The following is an 18290-nucleotide window of genomic DNA, read 5'->3' on the forward strand; positions in this document are numbered from 1 at the left end:
AATTCTGCAGGCCAATAATATTTCTATTCATTCTCACATTTTCCCACTGCATTTTTTAAAAATTTAGAAAAAAAAAAATAAAACAGACTAGGCAAATTTAGAAACCATTAAAAGACCTTTAACAGACCATTCTATCTTATAAGATCCTTGACCCAGGAAAATAAACACACTAAACAGGATGCTATTTTCAGTTGGGTCACAAAATCCTTTGTATAGTAGTCCAACAAACTGAAAAATCACTTTTGAATTAATCTTAGAGTCTGACATGAGAAGAGTTTGATTCGCTAGTTCCCATAAGTGGAATGCCCCCGGCTGCAATACAGGCGGCTGCTGGAAACCTGCGGGAGTTAAAAATGCCATGGACTTCAAAAGGGAGGAGACGCGGGATGCTCCGCCGTCATCATCAGCCTGAACGCGACGGAGTGACGGAGTTATCACACACAGCCTCCAGAACAACCAGTCCCACAGGTCCCCACTCAGACTGCACCCTTCTGGGGCCGGAGCAAGACTTAGTTTTACACTTTGAAGCATAAATTTTATTTTATAACCCACTTAAGCACTGCTAACTTGATCATCCGTGTGCATTCCTCTCTCTCCATCTTGGAAGATCTTTCCCTCGATACAGTTTAGAAACTTAAAATGTCTAGTATTTTTATTCCTAAACCAAATTAAGTTTTGCTATTAAAATTTAATACGGCTATTATGTATTTCTGCAAACTATGTAACTTCCGAGGAAAATAAACATTCTTAAAAGTCAGAAGTTGTCTTGCAGTGAAGCATCTCAACAGCACGGCGCAATTAAGTACAGAAAGCGTGGAGCAAAGCTTGGGAACGGCATGTAACAGAAAACTGGTATTTCTATTCCTGTTGAATACTTATTAAGTGTGGAGTATTTATTAACTCACTTCTAGTTACCTCAGTTCAGAGAAAACCAGTCCAAGTGTAATTCCCCTAAGATCGGAGCTCCGTGGCTATGTCAATAACACGGAAAGGCAGCAGAACTCGCAGACACATTTCTGCAGCTGCTCGCCAGCAATCATGTTTACACAGTGCTTTTGCGAGGCATCTGCTTTTTGCAACAGGAACCCTGGCCTGTGTCTGACACTGGAGAAGTCCTCTTGAAATCAGCCCTACGCTGGCCATTAGCTCCACGGCAGAGGCATGTCTCAGTTCCTCCTGCCTTGAATGAATTTTGGGATTTAAATCCTTCTTGTGGCATCCCGGCTGGATTTGCTACTCAACACGGAAACCATCGAACTTGGCAGCTTGGAGCCCACCTCCGCAAAAAGCCCGGAGCTTGCTCAGTGTGTACTTGAGTTGCTCATCTCTGGCCATTCCCACGCAGAAGCTGGAAGCAGAGGAGCAATGCCAGACCTAAGCAAACAAGTCCAACGGGGTGGACACACGTAGACACGCTGTTAGAATCACACCGCTATCCAAAACAACGTTCCTTGCCAATTTTGGACTTGGTGGATTCGTAAATACCAAGATTTGCTTTCAATTTTGAGTTCCCACAAACAAAAACATTGACAGTGAAACTCCAATGCAACTAAAACGTATAAGCCCTTTGCTGATTTACTCCAAATTCTGCCGAAACTTTGGCAAGAGAGTTCAGAGTCTCAAACCTAGTAGCGTTTGGCTTGTTTAGTCTAGGAAAAACAAGGCCTGGAAGAAAACACATTCACTGCTTTTAAACCCAGCAGGGAATAAACACTCGAGAGAGAGAAGAGCTAGTTGAACTAAACAAAGTTGACCAGCAAAGCAAAACCATTGGTGAAGAAATTTAGAGAATGAGATCAGTGATGTTCTGAAACACTCTTCCGATTAAAACAGGGAGGGCAAAAAACCCACCGCCTACAGCTTGATAAACATGTTTCTTACAGATACATTTATCAGGGCACAGACATTCCCTGATGAAAGATGGGTGTCAAGATAGGCTTGAAGAAGAAATATCAATGAAAGAGTTAATGATCGATAGCAAAAACCCTTTGCCAAGTCTATTTTTCTTAGCAGAAAAATACTTCGAACTATAGATGAGGTGCTTTTGCAACTCAACTGCAGTCGCTTGTGTTCCCTGATAGGCACGAGATGCAAGATTTGGGGGTTTCTTTATCTTGTTTAATTAAAGAAAAGAGCTTTCATATATTATTACTTCTGATTAGTCATCCACTGGTTTGCGCTCTTTGGAATAATTATTTTTTTGGGGTAGGAACTCGGTTTTGCAACAATATTTAGAATAGTTGCAGTTACTTCTTGTGTTTTAGCCTTTTCATTTCAATCAGCGACAAGCAGATTCCCCGACTAAAAATATGTGATTTAATATGGTGCTTTCTACAAAAAAAAGAAATAAGAATGGAAAAAAAAAAAAATCTAAAAAAATCCGGTATGATCTTAGTGTAACAATGCTTTTCATGGCAGCAGGAGTAAGAGCTTCACAGACAAGACTGCAGCATGGTAATAAAGAGTAGTGTCCTGCCCATCCTTCCGTTCTGTATTGCCATTTCCAGGCTTTGAAGACAAGGTCGTTTCGCATAAGGAAGCTGTAGACAACTAAGAACCAGCTAAAAAAGAGACTGAAGAATGTAGATGGTTTATTCTGGCTGTCTTGACTGCATTGCTCAAAGCTCTTCGTCTTGCTTTAGCTGTTTTGACTCTTGATTGAACGTCCGAGGAAACCAGAGAGTACGAGACTGCACAAAATGATGCAGTTCCACAGCTGGGTAGCCAGTCAATAGACAAGCTCTTCCACTCCTTGTTAGTTTTACTGGGTTTTTGATTAGCCTTCCATCAGTCGGGTTCCCTGGTCTGGCTCAGAGTAAGATCACACAGGCACCAGCGTTGATACAAGGCAGAGGGTGAGAAACATGGGAGAACACAGAGATGGAGGAAGGTCAGAAGAATGAGCAACCTGAATTGGCTCAAACCCTTGCGCAGCTTTATTCACGTGCTTCAAGTATGCAAGTATTTTCACAAACACCTTAAACTAGCTTAGGCCAGCACGTCTGCTAGAAGAGCTGGTCCTATCCTCTTCCACCCCCTCCTTTCTCTCTACCCATTTACAAGGTAAAAAAATACTATTAGTTTTCAAGACGACCAGTTATCCCAGTCTGGAATGGTGTGACAGCACTTTGCTGGCACAAAGGAGGGGACAATACAAGGAGGGAAGAAGAGACTTCCTTTGACAGCAATGCTAGCTTAAAGTGACCACAGAACTAGGATCTTCAATAAACAGTAGAAGAAAAAACTTGCATCTCATTACTGCCTTTGCCGTAAAAGATCCCAGTGTTACAAGCCACCGAAGAACTGGAGACAGCGATAACGTAGTCACATCTCCTGGATTTGAGTAATCTGGAATGGAGGGGTTCCAAATCACCAAATTCCTATTTCACCTTCTTTTTTCAGATTGTCAGAGGGATATATATATATATATATATAAACCCCTACATCTTTTTTTTTTACTACACAGTTTTAAAGCCTAGATATTCTAGGCAAAGATCAGGAATCACTGCACTACACACTGTAAGCAATATATGTGCCTTGCTTTAAATAACTTCTAGTCTACATATTTGTACACTTGCTACGAGAAGTTCTCTTTCTTTGGTACATGATAAAATTTGCGAAATAATCTTTCCATTTAAACTCTACAAGACCTGGAGGATTGCGACCCTGAATACAAAGGAAAAAAACAGGGAAGTGTTATAGTAGGTCTGTACCACGTCTAGTTTTACAACTGTGCAATCACATTTCAGTTTTTATTAGAACACTACTTAAAATAGATTTTCTTCTGTCACATCTTCGGCTGTATTGCTGTTCATTGCCTGCATGGAACCATATTTTTTTGGTTTCCATTAGCAATTAGGAAAAAACCATATCAGCCCGAACATTAAAATAACAATAAAATTCTGGCAACGTCACTTAGAAATTTAGAATCTGAACCCATATAAAGAAATGGTTTTTAAATTCAGATTATCTTTTCATTAATCTCCATATGCTAGAAATAAAAAATAGCTCTAGCTGTACAAATAAAAGTTCGCTGCGTGCAAATTGCTGTCCTCTCCCAGGGATCGATACCGTTAATGATATAAACCCCTGGAATAGAAGTGCTAAGCATCTGAAAAAACACGAGATGTCACATTCTAATTTTAGTTATTTCCCATTTTTAAAATTTATTTACCTACCAGTGTAACCTTGCCATAGCAGAGCAACTTAAAAAGAAGGAAAGATCAGAGATAACGGAAGGAGAGGAGGAAGAGGAAGAAGGGAGGTGAGGGGAGCAGTATGTGAACATGAAATACTGCAATTCATTCCATAAAGGAATTAATGCAGATTTCTATGCTCCCTAGCTGGTTTTGGGTGTGTTTTGATGTTTTGGGTTTTTTTTCCTTACTCTATACGCCATAAACATTTCCCAAGTAAAATTAAGCTGTGTGATCTCATCCCGAGTGCCCTGCACCACACCAAAAAACCGCGGTACTCACCGGTATGAGGTTTCTGGGAGCAAATCGTTGATAACATAACTTGTAACGTTTCCTACGGGAATGCTGACGTCACCCAGGTCAATGTTGTATGACGTAATCTCAGCTCCGTTATTGCACGGTTCCTCCCAGGTCAGGACAAGGCACACGGAGGGTGAGAGCTGGGAGGCATCCAGGTGCTCATCCTCCAGCACGGAGAGGGCACAGACGGCGTCGGGCACAGACGCGGGGATCCTGCAGGTCACCAGCTCGCTGTAGGGTCCAGCTCCTGCCTGGTTAATAGCCTGTGTATTAAAAAAAAAATAAATAAAAGAATTTACAGGATAAATGTTCTTTCACGTGACTATCGAGATCATAATAATGAACTGTGCAGCCTGGAAGAGTCACATGGATTCTTCAGAGAATACGCACCGTTGACTTTTCTCCAAAGCATGATTGAGGCCCTCCACCAACTCATACCCCTACCTACACCAGAGCAATTAACATCTTCCTTTGTTACTCAGGAGTATCTCTCCGATCAATTGGAGAATACTTCTCTTCTCCCTAACAGCCATTTAATCAAACTTAACAGTAACCTTTTTATCAGCCGCAAACTTTGTTTAGCAAGGGAAAATGTCACGGTCACCACGCTGTCAGAGACAGGTGACATCACGTTGTTCAGCAAATTGGCTACCCGAAATTGTTGAGCTGGCCTTTAGAAAATCCTCAGCACACTGCAGAGTGCAAGATCGAATGTTTTACGCGAGCAGGGTACCCCTAGACATAAGGGACACTTGGCTCACTGAGAGCTACGCTGGTTCCCAGCTCAGAGGAGGAATAGCTGATTTCATGCTGAAAACTTTCTGATATCAGAATACAGGAACCCAGCACGGCGTTGAGTCTATGACTCCGATTTGCCCAGGAGTCCCGAATCGCTAGCAAACCACCCCCAAAGCACATAGCTCCATGTTTTCCACAAGAGAGGAGAGCAACCAGTTATCAAGCTTCTACATCTTGGCGCACAGATCCAGGATTCCAGAGGAAACCAAGTTTCGAGATCTGGCCCGCTTCCGCCCATTAATTACAGATGCCGTTGTCTTTGCAAGCTCGACGTTGCACAATTGTACAGACCCGGGTTTTTAGCAGTTGATGCTCCGTCAGCGGTAAATGCTGTATGCGTTGCACTGGAGTGGCCTAGGAAACAACTCGCATTACCTCCCCAGGATTGTTAGAAGCCCCTGTGCACACAATCACAGAGCCACGACAGCTGGAAGGGACCTTTGGACACATAGGACAGGCTGAGAGACTTGGGGGTGTTCAGCCCAGAGAAGAGAAGGCTCCGGGGAGACCTTATAGCAGCTTTCCAGTATCTGAAGGGAGCCTACAGGAAAGCCGGAGAGGGACTTTTTACAAGGGCTTGTAGTGATAGGACGAGAGGCGATGGCTTCAAACTGGGAGAAGGGAGATTTAGATGAGATATTAGGAAGAAATTCTTTGGTGTGAGGGTGGTGAGCCCCTGGCCCAGGTTGCCCAGAGAAGCTGTGGCTGCCCCATCCCTGGAGGGGTTCAAGGCCAGGCTGGACGGGGCTTGGAGCAACCTGGGCTGGTGGGAGGTGTCCCTGCCCAGGGCAGGGGGTGGCACTGGGTGGGCTTTAAGGTCCCTTCCAACCCAAGCCATTCTATGATTCTATCTAGTCCAATCTGGTACTCCAAGAAGGGTCAAACCTGAACGCAGACCAGGTTGCCTAGGCTTTTGTTCAGTCAGGTCTTGAAAAATTCCAAGGATGGAGACTGCACAGCCCCTCTGGACCACTGTTACAACCCGTAATTGCCTGCACAGTGATAAATTTTTCTTTATATCTCATCTGAACGTCTCTATTTCAACCTTTGCCTGGAGCAAAATTGGACACAGTATTCCAGGTTCTCCTGAATGGCACATAACAGGCAATGCCACCTTCCCTCAATCTGCCAGCTGGGTTCCTCCTGATACAGCCCAGCCTGCTGCTAGCCCACGAGGTACATGGGGAGCTTGTGATAGCATATGATGGCCCCGGCTGAGCTACAGGAGGTCCGGACCTTCAAAAGCAGCTTTTTACATTGCTCAGCATTGTCCACCATCCACATTTCCTTTGCATTTGGAAAAGCGAGCTCAGCACCAACAGATCGCAATTAATTAGAAAAGCTGGGTTTACAATGCTGCCACGAGGACTATGATGGCAGGGAAAGGACACGTCAAACAATTTGTGATTTCTTATCTACGCTTAACTGTAGCGAATAACTTATTTCTGTTGCGCACAACACAAACACAAAGCCGCGTTTCTGTTTTTCCAGGAGGCATTTTGTTCCATTGAAGAAAGAGATAATAAAGTTAGATTTGTCAGCCTTTAAAAAGCCCTTCAAAACAAATCCTGCTCCAGGGACATCTTCTATTTAGTGAAACGCTCCTAGAGCTGTTAGAAGTGAGCCTTGTTTTGTGGTCTGACAATGAAATTATTTGTCTTGCCTCTAAACCAGTGTTTGGCAATCTCTGTCTTGCTCCAAGCAATTTATTTTTAGCGGCGCTTTTAGCTGCGTTATTGGACAATCTCATCATCATAACTGATGGGAATTTCATTCTTCGCTTCCTAGATACCTCCCCCCTTCCAAAATGACACAATATTTCCCTTTGCAAAAGCCACAATTGTTTTCAGGAATATTCATTACAGGGAAAAAAAGTTGAGCAACAGTAAAGACAAATCGTGTGCCCTGCAGTTATATACGCCCGATTCCTCAATTCTCTCTTTTTATTGAGTTACTGTAGATTGAGATAGCAATACTGTGTGTTTATTAGAAGGCAGAGTAAATGTGGTTTGGGCAATCTTTATTTTTAAAAAGTAAAAGAAAGATTTTTCTGTTAAAGCTGCTAACAGATAAGAAAAATAGCTATTATTCTCTCCTTTTTATTTAAAAAAAAGGCTAAAATTTCTGAAACTATTTAACTTTCCTTCTTCGTCTGCTAGACGTACTCAGCTCTTTTTTTTTTTTTGGTAATTGTTTAAATGTTCCAGTGTATCTTATAAAAAAAGTCTTCTCCATGTAATACACAGACCAGATCTACAGGATGAAGCCCTCTAGAACACGTGGGTCACGGAGGGACTTCAATAAAATGTCTTAGCGCTGCTGCGCCATTTCATTTAACTTCTGCCTACGAATTAAATTATATTGGCTGTGTTAAAACCTGAGCAGATTCGTGCGACGCTTTCGCGGCAGGTAGTTTAGAATGAACGCCCACTTGAAATCAAGGATGCCACCCAGCTGGCTGTTTCCATTTTTAAGATGAAGATCTCCTCTTAGCGCTCTTCTCCGCTTGCCTCACCCATCGGTGCCGGAGCGAGGTATGACCCACTCACAAAATCCAGCTGAGTGTACTTAAGAGGTGTGGGGCCCTGGGTCCTTGGCTGCCGGCCAGCTGCTCGAAAGCTACTCCGTAAAAAAAAAAAAATTTAAAAAAAAATGCAACGTTTAAAAAAGAAAAAGTAAGAAGGAAATACTTGACAGAAGCATGTTGTCCCTGATCAAAGAAACAAGCCCGGGTGGTCCCACACGTTGCCAGCTGGGTGGGTACGTGAACTTTTTGGTTGGGTTACGGGTGGGATTCTGTCTTCACATACAAATAAATCTTGCGGAAGAGTATTTTGGGCAAAAATATTTTTACTTCACTCCCACTGACTTTGCTTTCCACTTATTTTTCAGTGGACATCAAGGAGAAAAAGTGCTGTATTGTTATTTTCATATATACGAAATATATATGTTAACTGACACTTTTTACTGAAAATAAAAGGAAAGAAAGAGATCAGAGAAAAAGAAATCATATGGAGACTATATAGGAGATCCAATCCTACAAATGTGAGAGACAAAAGGCAAAGATGAGAGCTGACTTTCTGGCCCCTACCATCTCCTACGAACACAATCTACTACTCAGCTGGTTTGCTTTATTTGATAAGTGAAACAGATGTTGGAGTTCATTATTTAAGCTTGGGGAATCTTCACCATCCAGTTGGGAGGTAGATGTTGTTTACATCTCATTACCAAGAAAAAAAATTAACTTTTTTTTAAAATTGTCTAGAACATTATCATTTTGGTTTAGGATCAGAGGGCAAGGTGGCTCTTTAAATAAATAAACTGAAAATAAACCACATGAGACATAAGAGCAATTTTTGAGAGCTAAAAGTTATACCAACCCCCCTGTTTATCACTTTGAATCGTGCACAATCTAAACTCTTCAGTTATACAGCAACAGCCTGCATCATTTAAAATAAATGTATAAATTCCTTCTGACTTACAGAGCACGTAACTTCACAGCGGCTAATGATAACACTAAAAACACAGTGGAAGGAAACTGTTTACATGGCGGATTGCAAGGCATGCGGAAATTCCCAAGTCCCATACCTGTAGCCTACAGCAGTACTGCGCTGCCGCTGACAATTGGCTTATTTCAAAACAGGTGTCTGTGCCGTTATACACAACTTGTAGAGATGCCTCGTCTTCTCCCCACTCCAATCTGTATTCAGAGATGTCAGCACCAGAACATTCGGGACTCTGCAACACAAATATTTATGCGGTTCAATTCGGGAACGAGCATTTGAGATCTCCGCGTTTCACTGGGAGTACTGGAATAAAGTACATGGCGGGGGCGGGGGGGAATCCAACATTCCTCGTTTTTAAATTAATACACCATTACTGCTGCAAATGGAAATGCACTGAATTAGTGTTCCCTAATGGGTTACTGAAACAGGCCAATTCTGCACAAAAATTACCTGATAGAAATTCAGAGAAACGAGAAAGTGTACACAGCTCCTTTGCTTTTCATCAGGACACTCAGGAATAAATTGTCTCTCCACTGGCCTGGCAGAAGCACAACCATGAAGATGATAAAAAAAAAAAAAAAAAGCATCGGTCCAGCCTGGTCTAGTTGAGCGATAAAAACACAGCCCTGGAAGAGCCGGCCCCGAGCCCAGAGCACTTACTCGTGTTACTGGGAAAAGAACAACCTCAACGAATGAGGAGCTCATCCGAGGTTTTCAGTGGAAGTCAGCCATCAAGCTAATGGTCCCAGTATGGGACATGGGAGCGCTGCCCTGGGTATGTTAACGTCCGCAAAAAGACTCCTACGGGATCCATATGTCCTCAGCAATCCTTTATAGAATCACAGAATGGTTTGGGTTGGAAGGGACCTTAAGGACCATCCAGTGCCACCCCCTGCCCTGGGCAGGGACACCTCCCACCAGCCCAGGTTGCTCCAAGCCCCGTCCAGCCTGGCCTTGAACCCCTCCAGGGATGGGGCAGCCACAGCTTCTCTGGGCAACCTGGGCCAGGGGCTCACCGCCCTCACAGGGAAAAAAATTTCTTCCTAATATCTGATCTAAATCTCCCCTCTTCCAGTTTAAAATCGTTTCCCCTCGTCCTATCACTACAAGCCCTTGTAAAAAGTCCCTCCCCATCCTTCCTGGAGCCCCTTTAGGGACTGGAAGGGGCTGGAAGGTCTCCCCGGAGCCTTCTCTTCTCCAGGCTGAACACCCCCAACTCTCTCAGCCTGTCCTCACAGCAGAGGGGCTCCAGGTGCTTATCACCCTGAAGTCCGGGGGAACACAGAATAAATACGTGAATTTGCTGGGGCAGAGCGTAACGGCACTGTTCCCAAACCAAAATATATTGTGTTTTTCCCAGAACTACCTAGAGCTGTTCTGTGTGGACCAAAGCAGCTGGGGGAATCGCTGCTGTACGTGCAGAAGTGTCGTCTAGGATATGGCAAAGACTTTGTGATCACGGCGCGCAAGGTGTTAACTCCCAGTAAAGGGATCCAGAGCATCGCAGCACGCCAGTGACCGACCTCCCCGCACCTGCGCGCCGGCTCCTCCAGCTCTGCCCCTCAGCTTTCGCAGCAGCGTGCGGAACCGCTAAGCCAAAGTTTGCAAACAACGTGTAAACACGGCATGGTAGGCACCACCGTGCGCTCTACAGGCAAAAAAACGCCACAGTCCTCTGCTGGTTTTCCTTCATGTTTTTGTCAGCCAAAAAATGATAGGAGTCTTTAAGAAAACATAACCACTGCCAACCACATTACTCCTTCCACAGCTTCGTTTTTTAGTTAGAATAAACAAATATATCCTGCATATAAATACGGAGCCTTCCAGCAATGCTGCCGTATTCGCTCTTGGCTGGGGAGAGCAAATGCCTGTCCATACACTCATTTAAAAGCTAACATTAAAACGTTTAGCGCGACTTCTAGCTTAGCATCCCAAAATGCTGCAAGAAATATTAACAAATACTGCACCAAAACCACCTGTTTCATTATAAAATTAAACTCCGATTACGTTTGTTATCTAGATCTGTTGCCAGCACAATCAATGTGAACATCAATAACGTCTTTCTCAACAGGGACATCCCTTCGTGGGGGGAGCCGACGGATGCAGGGCTGGAACGGCCGCGAGGTTTTCAAAGAAAGTCCATGGCAGAATTACAGCCCCACCGCTCCATATCACCGCCTTATTTATAACATCCTTTCCTTTCTGCCTTAATTACGTAATTTTTTTTTCTTCTAATGACACCAGTCAGCCCCTCAGCACCTCAGCGAAGAATTGTTTTGAGAGTCCGGTGTCTAAGATCCCCGAGAATGGAGAAGGAATGCACACAAACTAAAATAAAAGTAAATATTTGGGGAAGAGACAAACAATTTTTGAGGGGAAGAACCCGAGGTTGTAAGCAGTCGTGCAGAGGTTATTTCATATCAGAGACTCCAGCTTCAGCCAAAAATCAAATATTTGCCTTCACGATTCCACCCCAGGACGCTCTAACACGCTAAAAGCCTGCAGAGAGCACTTCTGAGCGAGCAGCGCTCTGTCACCCAACGCCAGCGTAGGAGGTCTCGCATCTGAGTCCTGGCCCGGGTGACCCACGATCAACTTTATGCAATTCTTTGAAGAGGAAAGTAGAGAAGATGATTTTTTCTGCAACAGAAGACTTTCCACAGATGGTTTTCTTCCACAAAATAAATGTAATTCTAAAGCGGTGAAGAGCTCTCAAGATGGCTTTCGAGTTTTGCGGTGACCACGTTAGTTTGGGAAAGAGTTAAGACGGAAATGAAACAGTGGGGACAGCTGACTTACCTCCCAGCTCACAAGCACCCGCGCGTCGGAGAGGAAGGAGAGGGAAGGTGCTCTGCACTGCCCGGGCGGTCCCGCTGCCGTGGTCACTTCTGTAGCTTCCGAATACGGCCCGTACTAGAGGGGAACAAGGTGTCTGGGTGTTAATATCTAAGCCTCCACCCACCTCGCGTTCCTCAAAGGCTTTCCAAGAACAGCACGCCAACTTTTTCAATGCAATGAACTGTCTCAAAGACAGACTTCCATCACTCGGCACCGAATATCAGAGTTCTGCGCGAGACCACGTAAATTATTGCCAAGTTAAAATGCCAGGTAAGCTCGGGTAAGAGCAGACGGCACGTACACCCTCCTGCGCGGCCGTGAGCGCCCGTGAAAGCACAAACCACCTCCAATTTACCCAAAAGTGAGAACGTTCACTCAGCAACGGAGTCAGTGAGCAACAGTTTGTGTCCCTCTACCTTACCTTAAAGTAAAGCATTCACATCTGTGCCACAGCCCGGCATAACTCACGGATATAAGGAGGAGCACAGCAACAGTAAAGCACACATTGGAGTCCAAATCCAGCTTGTTTTATATAAAATGCCTGCCACGTTAATTATAAGCGTGGGATGGAGCCCAGCCTGGGTTCAACGTGCCGGGGCACGCTGCACACACGCCGTGCCAGGCTTCGCTCCACGGGCAGCTGAGCCAACCGCTCACGCAACTTCCGAACCCTCGGTAGGAGAATAATTTAAAGGCACATTAGGAAAAGACAAGAACAAATTTCGAGAGTCTGAAAAACCGGCTTCAGCCAGCAGCGCGAGGGCAGGAGAGCAATAACGGGGGAAAAAGCCTTTCTGAGGCCAGTTGAGCGGGATAATGAAGTTTGTTCAGTACAACCCCAAGCTAATTAGAAATCATTCTCCAGAACAAAGGAACTTCGCTGGAAGCAATTAGAGGAAAAACACTGATATTTACTTATTTTGGAATGCAATACCAGCAAGTATGGGGAAAAAAAAAAAAAAAAAAAAAAAGAGCCAGTCCAAAGGCTGAACGCCACTGAAATGAAGCAGCCCAGGAAACCCCTCAACAGACGTGTGTCAGTCTCTGAGCTATGGAGAAAGGCTAACGCCGATCGCTTTGTCCGAATTACAAAGAACGCACCCTTCAAACAGTCTCATTTATTGACTTCTGCTGTTTTCTTTACCTAACGGGAGGAAGAAAGGCATTTGCATCTGGTGAAGAACACCTCCCCATTTTGCATCTGGTGAAAAAAAAACAAAACAAAAACAAAACAAGCAAACCAAACCTGGCCCCCTCATTTAACAATGGTGGGACTAGAAGCGCTTTGCAATTTTAAACACTGTTTTGCCAAAAAAAAGAAGAAAAAAGAAAAAAGAGAGGGGGGGAAAAAAAAAAAGACAAGGTATCATATATCCAAAGCTACCATGTAGGCAACTGCTTTCATTCCAGCAAGCAAATCCAGTCTCTCCACGTGTATTTAACTGATTTTTCACAAAAATAAAATAGTGGATATTTTAAAGACAAAACAGCTCAACAGACTCGCATATTTTTCTAATACCTGAGTTAAGTTTTACGGGAACTTCTCCCTGTGAGTAACTTTAAACCTTCACGTTATGTTTGTCATCAAGATTTCCTGGGAACAAACACATCAATATTCACCTACTGTTGCTGGGACTGCCTTTATTTAAAAAAAAGAAAAAAAAAAAAAAAAAAAACTTGGAAAGGGGCAAGTAGAAACAACCCAGAGCTCACAGAATCAACAGGATCTTTCAGCAGATCTCCGGGACATCAGATAGAATTTCTGATGTATTTGGGAAGGCACGTCTTCCAAGGAAATCTTATAATAAAAAAAAAAATAATCATCAAATCTGTAAAGCATGGGTTTTTTTTTCAAATTTAAACAAAAAAAATCATTAAGAATGCAAGCTTTCATCAAAATATATCAGTACCTGAGTGAAATTTCAGTAACTGTTTTTGCATAGTTTTAAAACAAGAAGAACACGTGCGGTGGAAGGGGAATAAAGCGATTCCTCCTTGGAAGCAGGGAGGACTCTTAGCAGGGATTCTGCACATTTTGGTGCAGCTGATGTTGTCCAGTTGAATCACCTCAGTCCCTGAAATCCCCTTCCAAAAAGAGTACCAGATTCAAAACTGCAAGCTCTTCCTCCAAAGCTCCTTTAAACATTTCTCACTTTTGCCCATCTCCACCTTTCCGAGCGCCGGCACTATCACAACCCGCTCTGCAGAAGGGCCCGTCCTGGGCACGGCACCACCTCCACGGAGACGAAGCCAGAACGCTCCCCGGCCCGCGGCACGTACCCCCCCGTCGTTCAAAGCTCGCACTCGGAACCGATACGTGGCTCCAGGAAGAAGGTTGCCGACGGTGCACTCCAGATCAGGCCCATGATACACTTCAGAAACAACGTCTTCGGGTTCTGTCATTTCCACGCTGTACTCCGAGACGGGACAGCCACTTTCTGATGGAGGCACATCTATAAAGAAATCATACAATTCATTAATAACGTAAGGAACAAATGCCAGGAAGATTAATTTTTTGCTTCACATACCGCAGATCTATGTATACATATACACCCACAGGCACAATCAGCAACGATTCAGCCTGGAGAAGAGAAGGCTCCGGGGAGACCTTAATGCCCCTTCCAGTCCCTAAAGGGGCTCCAGGAGAGATGGGGAGGGACTCTGGATCAGGGAGGGGAGCCACAGGACGAGAGGGAACGGTCTTAAACTGAAAGAGGGGAGATTTAGATGAGATATCAGGAAGAAATTCTTGACTGTGAGGGTGGTGAGCCCCTGGCCCAGGTTGCCCAGAGAAGCTGTGGCTGCCCCATCCCTGGAGGGGTTCAAGGCCAGGTTGGACGGGCTTGGAGCCACCTGGGCTGGTGGGAGGTGTCCCTGCCCAGGGCAGGGGGTGGCACTGGATGGTCTTTAAGGTCCCTTCCCACCCAAACCATTCCATGATTTTCCTCTTCAATAGATGCCTTACCTTCAATACCTCACCCATGTACATAACTGACATTTATAAAGCAAATAAATACCATAAGGTACAGTCTTCCAGGAAACAACATGGTATATTGGATGCAAGGGTGAATTTTTATACTGGTTTTGAGATCTATTTGTCAGTTAGAAATGGTACTGCCCTTAGCCCTAAACCTTCCCCAGGTCAGACCGTCACATGCGAGAGCAGCAGCTCCCCCAGGGCAATAATCTTTCACCCTGGGAAGTTGCGTTTGATGCCAGGAGGTGCCCAGCTACTTTTTAAGCAGGAGACAGTAGCTACCATCCTCTCCTGAGGAAGGAAAAAAGCTTCTTGGTTTATTTCCCCCAATATTAAAGGTGGTGTCACGTGCAAAAAAAAAAAATTGGTCAGTGAGGGGGGAGAGAGAAAAGGTACAGAAAGCCGCACAAAGACTGGGACCGGGGCTGAATACGCTCTTTCTGGGGCAGAGAGAAATGAGGAGGCACACGGCGGCTGGCTACGGTTGGACACAGGCTGAGGTGGGTCATGTACTCTCCAAAGCTACTACTTATACATGGGATTTCTGGCAAAGCCTCATTAACACCCAATAAAAATACACACAACTGCCCTCCTCCAACGTTATTAGTCACACCGCTAATATTTATGAGATTCCGCATCTCTGTACGACGATCGAAACCCTGCGCTTCACTTGGAACAACAACTTTTTCGGAAACCGAATTTGTCATCTGTGCCTGTATCTGTTTTATTGTGGGCACCTTTTTCCCCATGAAAACAACATATTTGATAATATTTACATGCTGTATTTACAAGCCTGTGCCACAGAATCAACCCGTCTGGGGTTCTGTAAAGCAGTGCTCCGCTGTAACGTACAGTCTTCCACAAACAACATGGTATCTTGGATGCAGTACTGGCTTTGAGATATATTTGTCAGTTAGAAATGGTACTGCTCTAGAATCTACCTTAATGATTGACACCACAAAGACTTTTGGATGCCGCAAGATTATCGTAGTAAAGAAAAAAATCTCTTGGATATTGGCATGTACCTTGTATTCTGAAAAAGGTGCATTTTTGGACAGTTTAGTGTCATGTCCACGGTCCACGTCCTTTGCAAAATTACAGGTGTCCAACAGATTGTGCGTGTTAGACTGTGCAGCGGGGTTTAAATGCCAGCCAAAACGCTCAGTGAGTTCTAACTCTAATTTCTGAGAGGAGTCTTATATTAGAAGCACCAAACGCTTCTGCTAAGGCAATACTGCAGAGGAATAAAAAAGATCCTGCATCACGTGGTGTTTTTGTGGTAAAAGGGTGGATGCTCTAATACAGCTGATAGCTTCTAGTCCTGAGATGGAGACAGGTCCTAACTAACACTGAGGGGGGGAGCACAGTTTAGCAACTAGTCATGAAGATAAACGCCATTCGGTAGCGCCCTGCTCCACTGGCTTACCCCATTGCAGCTGGATTTCTTTGTGCTTCGGCTTCCCCAAAACTCTCGGTGGCCGGCAGTGACCCGGTGCAACGCTCAGCGTACGGACAGGTAAACTTTCAGAACACTGGAAGAGAAGAGGAGCCGACGTTAGCTCTCCATCACCGCCCACAAAGCGAGGCATGGCTAGAAAGTGCCACAAGAAATTGTTTTCTGCAACCAACACTTAATAAAAATCAAAATAAACGATAAAGAATAGGAGACGCTATTAAGCATGTTACTTACCAATGCAATTAAAAGTTCTTTCATTAGCATACCCAAAACTGTAGCACAGGAAATGCTGATTGCTAATTTTGTGGGGCTTTTTATTTTCATTTGCCTTGTTTTTAAAATAATATCAAGGCCTAAAGTACTCGATTATTTAAAAAAAAATAATTGAAGTAGGAGAAGTAAAAGCGTAGGTACTGAAATGATTTTAAATCAAAGAAGGGAATGACAAGAATCAGTGGCTGGAAAAAGGGAGCCAAAAATTCAAAGAATTCAGCCACGTGAAAGGTAATTAATTGTTACAACAAACTACTCCTACTGCACCTTCGCTCACCAGCCTCGGTCACTACAGGCTCATGTACATGAGAGTCCATGGCCTTTCTCGAGCAAGGGGCCAGAGCAGATAAACACAATGGTCTTCTCTAGTGTAAGTATAAATACCTACAGATTGGTTTTCAGGAAACAAAATCTCACTAAATTACAATTTCCCTGAAAAAGCCCTATCGGGTACACACAGAAGTCTTCCAAAATTCAGCAACTTGCAACATAAGATTAGCTGCGATCGGCGTAGCTTTACTGCGCCACGGGAAAAATACCCGCCTTCTTTTGGCAGCAGAAATAGCAGATAAATCTCTGAAAAATATAAACCCGACAGTCCTTGTTGTTAAATAACACTCACCTGACTGTGTCCGCCAGTGCTGATACAGCAGGCCCGGAGTTTATACAAAGTGCCTGGTTTCAAGTGAGTACAGGTATATTCTGTAGCCGATCCACTATATGCCACTTCCCATTGATTTGCTAAAAAATGAGATGTAGCCGAGTTTAGAGAAGTAGAATGCAACAAGTTTACTAGGGGCTAGGAGGAAAGAAAATCCTTAATGCGGTCTTCCACAAATGATGTATTTCAGGTGAGTTGTTAATATTATTGAATATTATTAGTATTATAATAATAGTATTATAATAATACTAATAATAGTATTATTATAATAGTATTATATTATAATATTAGTCGTGAATATTATTCCTGCTTAAAGAAATACATAGACACATATACGAATATATAGACTTACAAATATAACTATTTCTAAAACGTATTAAAAATATAAAATGAAACAGTGCGTTCAGCCATATAACCTAAAATTCCACCAGTATTAGAGAAAAAGAGCATACTTTAAAAAGAAAACACAACGAAAACTCACCCAAACCCAACCCAAACCCTCCCAGGAACTCTGCAAGTACGTAAGTGGGTTGCAATCGTACGTACAGCATTAGTGCATTAATGATAATAACAATAATAGCCCAAAGGGTCGGTACTTCTTTATAGCAGCCGTAACGGACACCTTGTTTCAAGTTTACCTTCCGGACTTCCTTGAGAAATCTCTAATAGATACTTCAGGATTTCCGAACCACCATTATCCTGTGGAGGATCTGCAAAAATAAGGCAAGTTGTCAGTAAATCAAGGTGAGGAGTGAAATGCTGAGATTACAGAACCTGATTCTGATTCCGCCCCTTCTCCTCCACAAGCTCCCCCGCGCTAACCACACCCTGGAATTTACTGCAGAAGCGGGGAGCAGGCGTTAGCTTTCAGCACGAGTCAGAATAAGGCAGCCGGGAAATGATGCTACAAACAAAACGCGTGGAAAAAGCATTGAAAGAGATGCAGCGCGGAGCCTCGCCCCATCGATAAAGGAAGCAGCTGGAATGACGGACGGGAAATGGAAGGTGAAAAGCCCGAAGATGCACTTGAGTGCAAATTAGACAATGAAGAGAAGCAACATTTTCGATTCTGAAAACATAAGTGCCTCCACACATCTTTTAAAATATTTTAAAAAAAATTAAGCTGTCAAGCCCTCCAAACACGTTCAACTTTGGACTGAGAAGTAGCATGAAAAAAAAAACAAAACAAACAAACAAAAAAATCTAAGTTCTAATACACATTTACGTAATTTGATTTGAGTTTATTGTGACCCAAAAAAGCTCTGCTGTGACAAACTGCGGCGGC

The 18290-nt window shown here is 43.7% G+C and overlaps 1 protein-coding gene across 1 annotated transcript in view; it reads right to left on the reverse strand.

Moving 5' to 3' along the window:
- The window catches only part of FNDC3B (fibronectin type III domain containing 3B), a 213828-nt gene that overhangs the window by 33897 nt on the left and 161641 nt on the right, over window positions 1-18290 (reverse strand). The window contains exons 16-22 of the mRNA XM_074590212.1: window positions 17644-17715; window positions 16967-17085; window positions 16042-16147; window positions 13919-14091; window positions 11600-11713; window positions 8883-9032; window positions 4479-4759 (exon numbers count right to left, since the gene is read on the reverse strand). Coding sequence (XP_074446313.1) covers window positions 4479-4759; window positions 8883-9032; window positions 11600-11713; window positions 13919-14091; window positions 16042-16147; window positions 16967-17085; window positions 17644-17715 — 1015 coding nt within the window. The remainder of the gene's footprint in view (window positions 1-4478; window positions 4760-8882; window positions 9033-11599; window positions 11714-13918; window positions 14092-16041; window positions 16148-16966; window positions 17086-17643; window positions 17716-18290) is intronic.

Source organism: Larus michahellis, chromosome 6 (genome assembly GCF_964199755.1).
Source record: "Larus michahellis chromosome 6, bLarMic1.1, whole genome shotgun sequence".
Taxonomy (NCBI): domain Eukaryota; kingdom Metazoa; phylum Chordata; class Aves; order Charadriiformes; family Laridae; genus Larus; species Larus michahellis.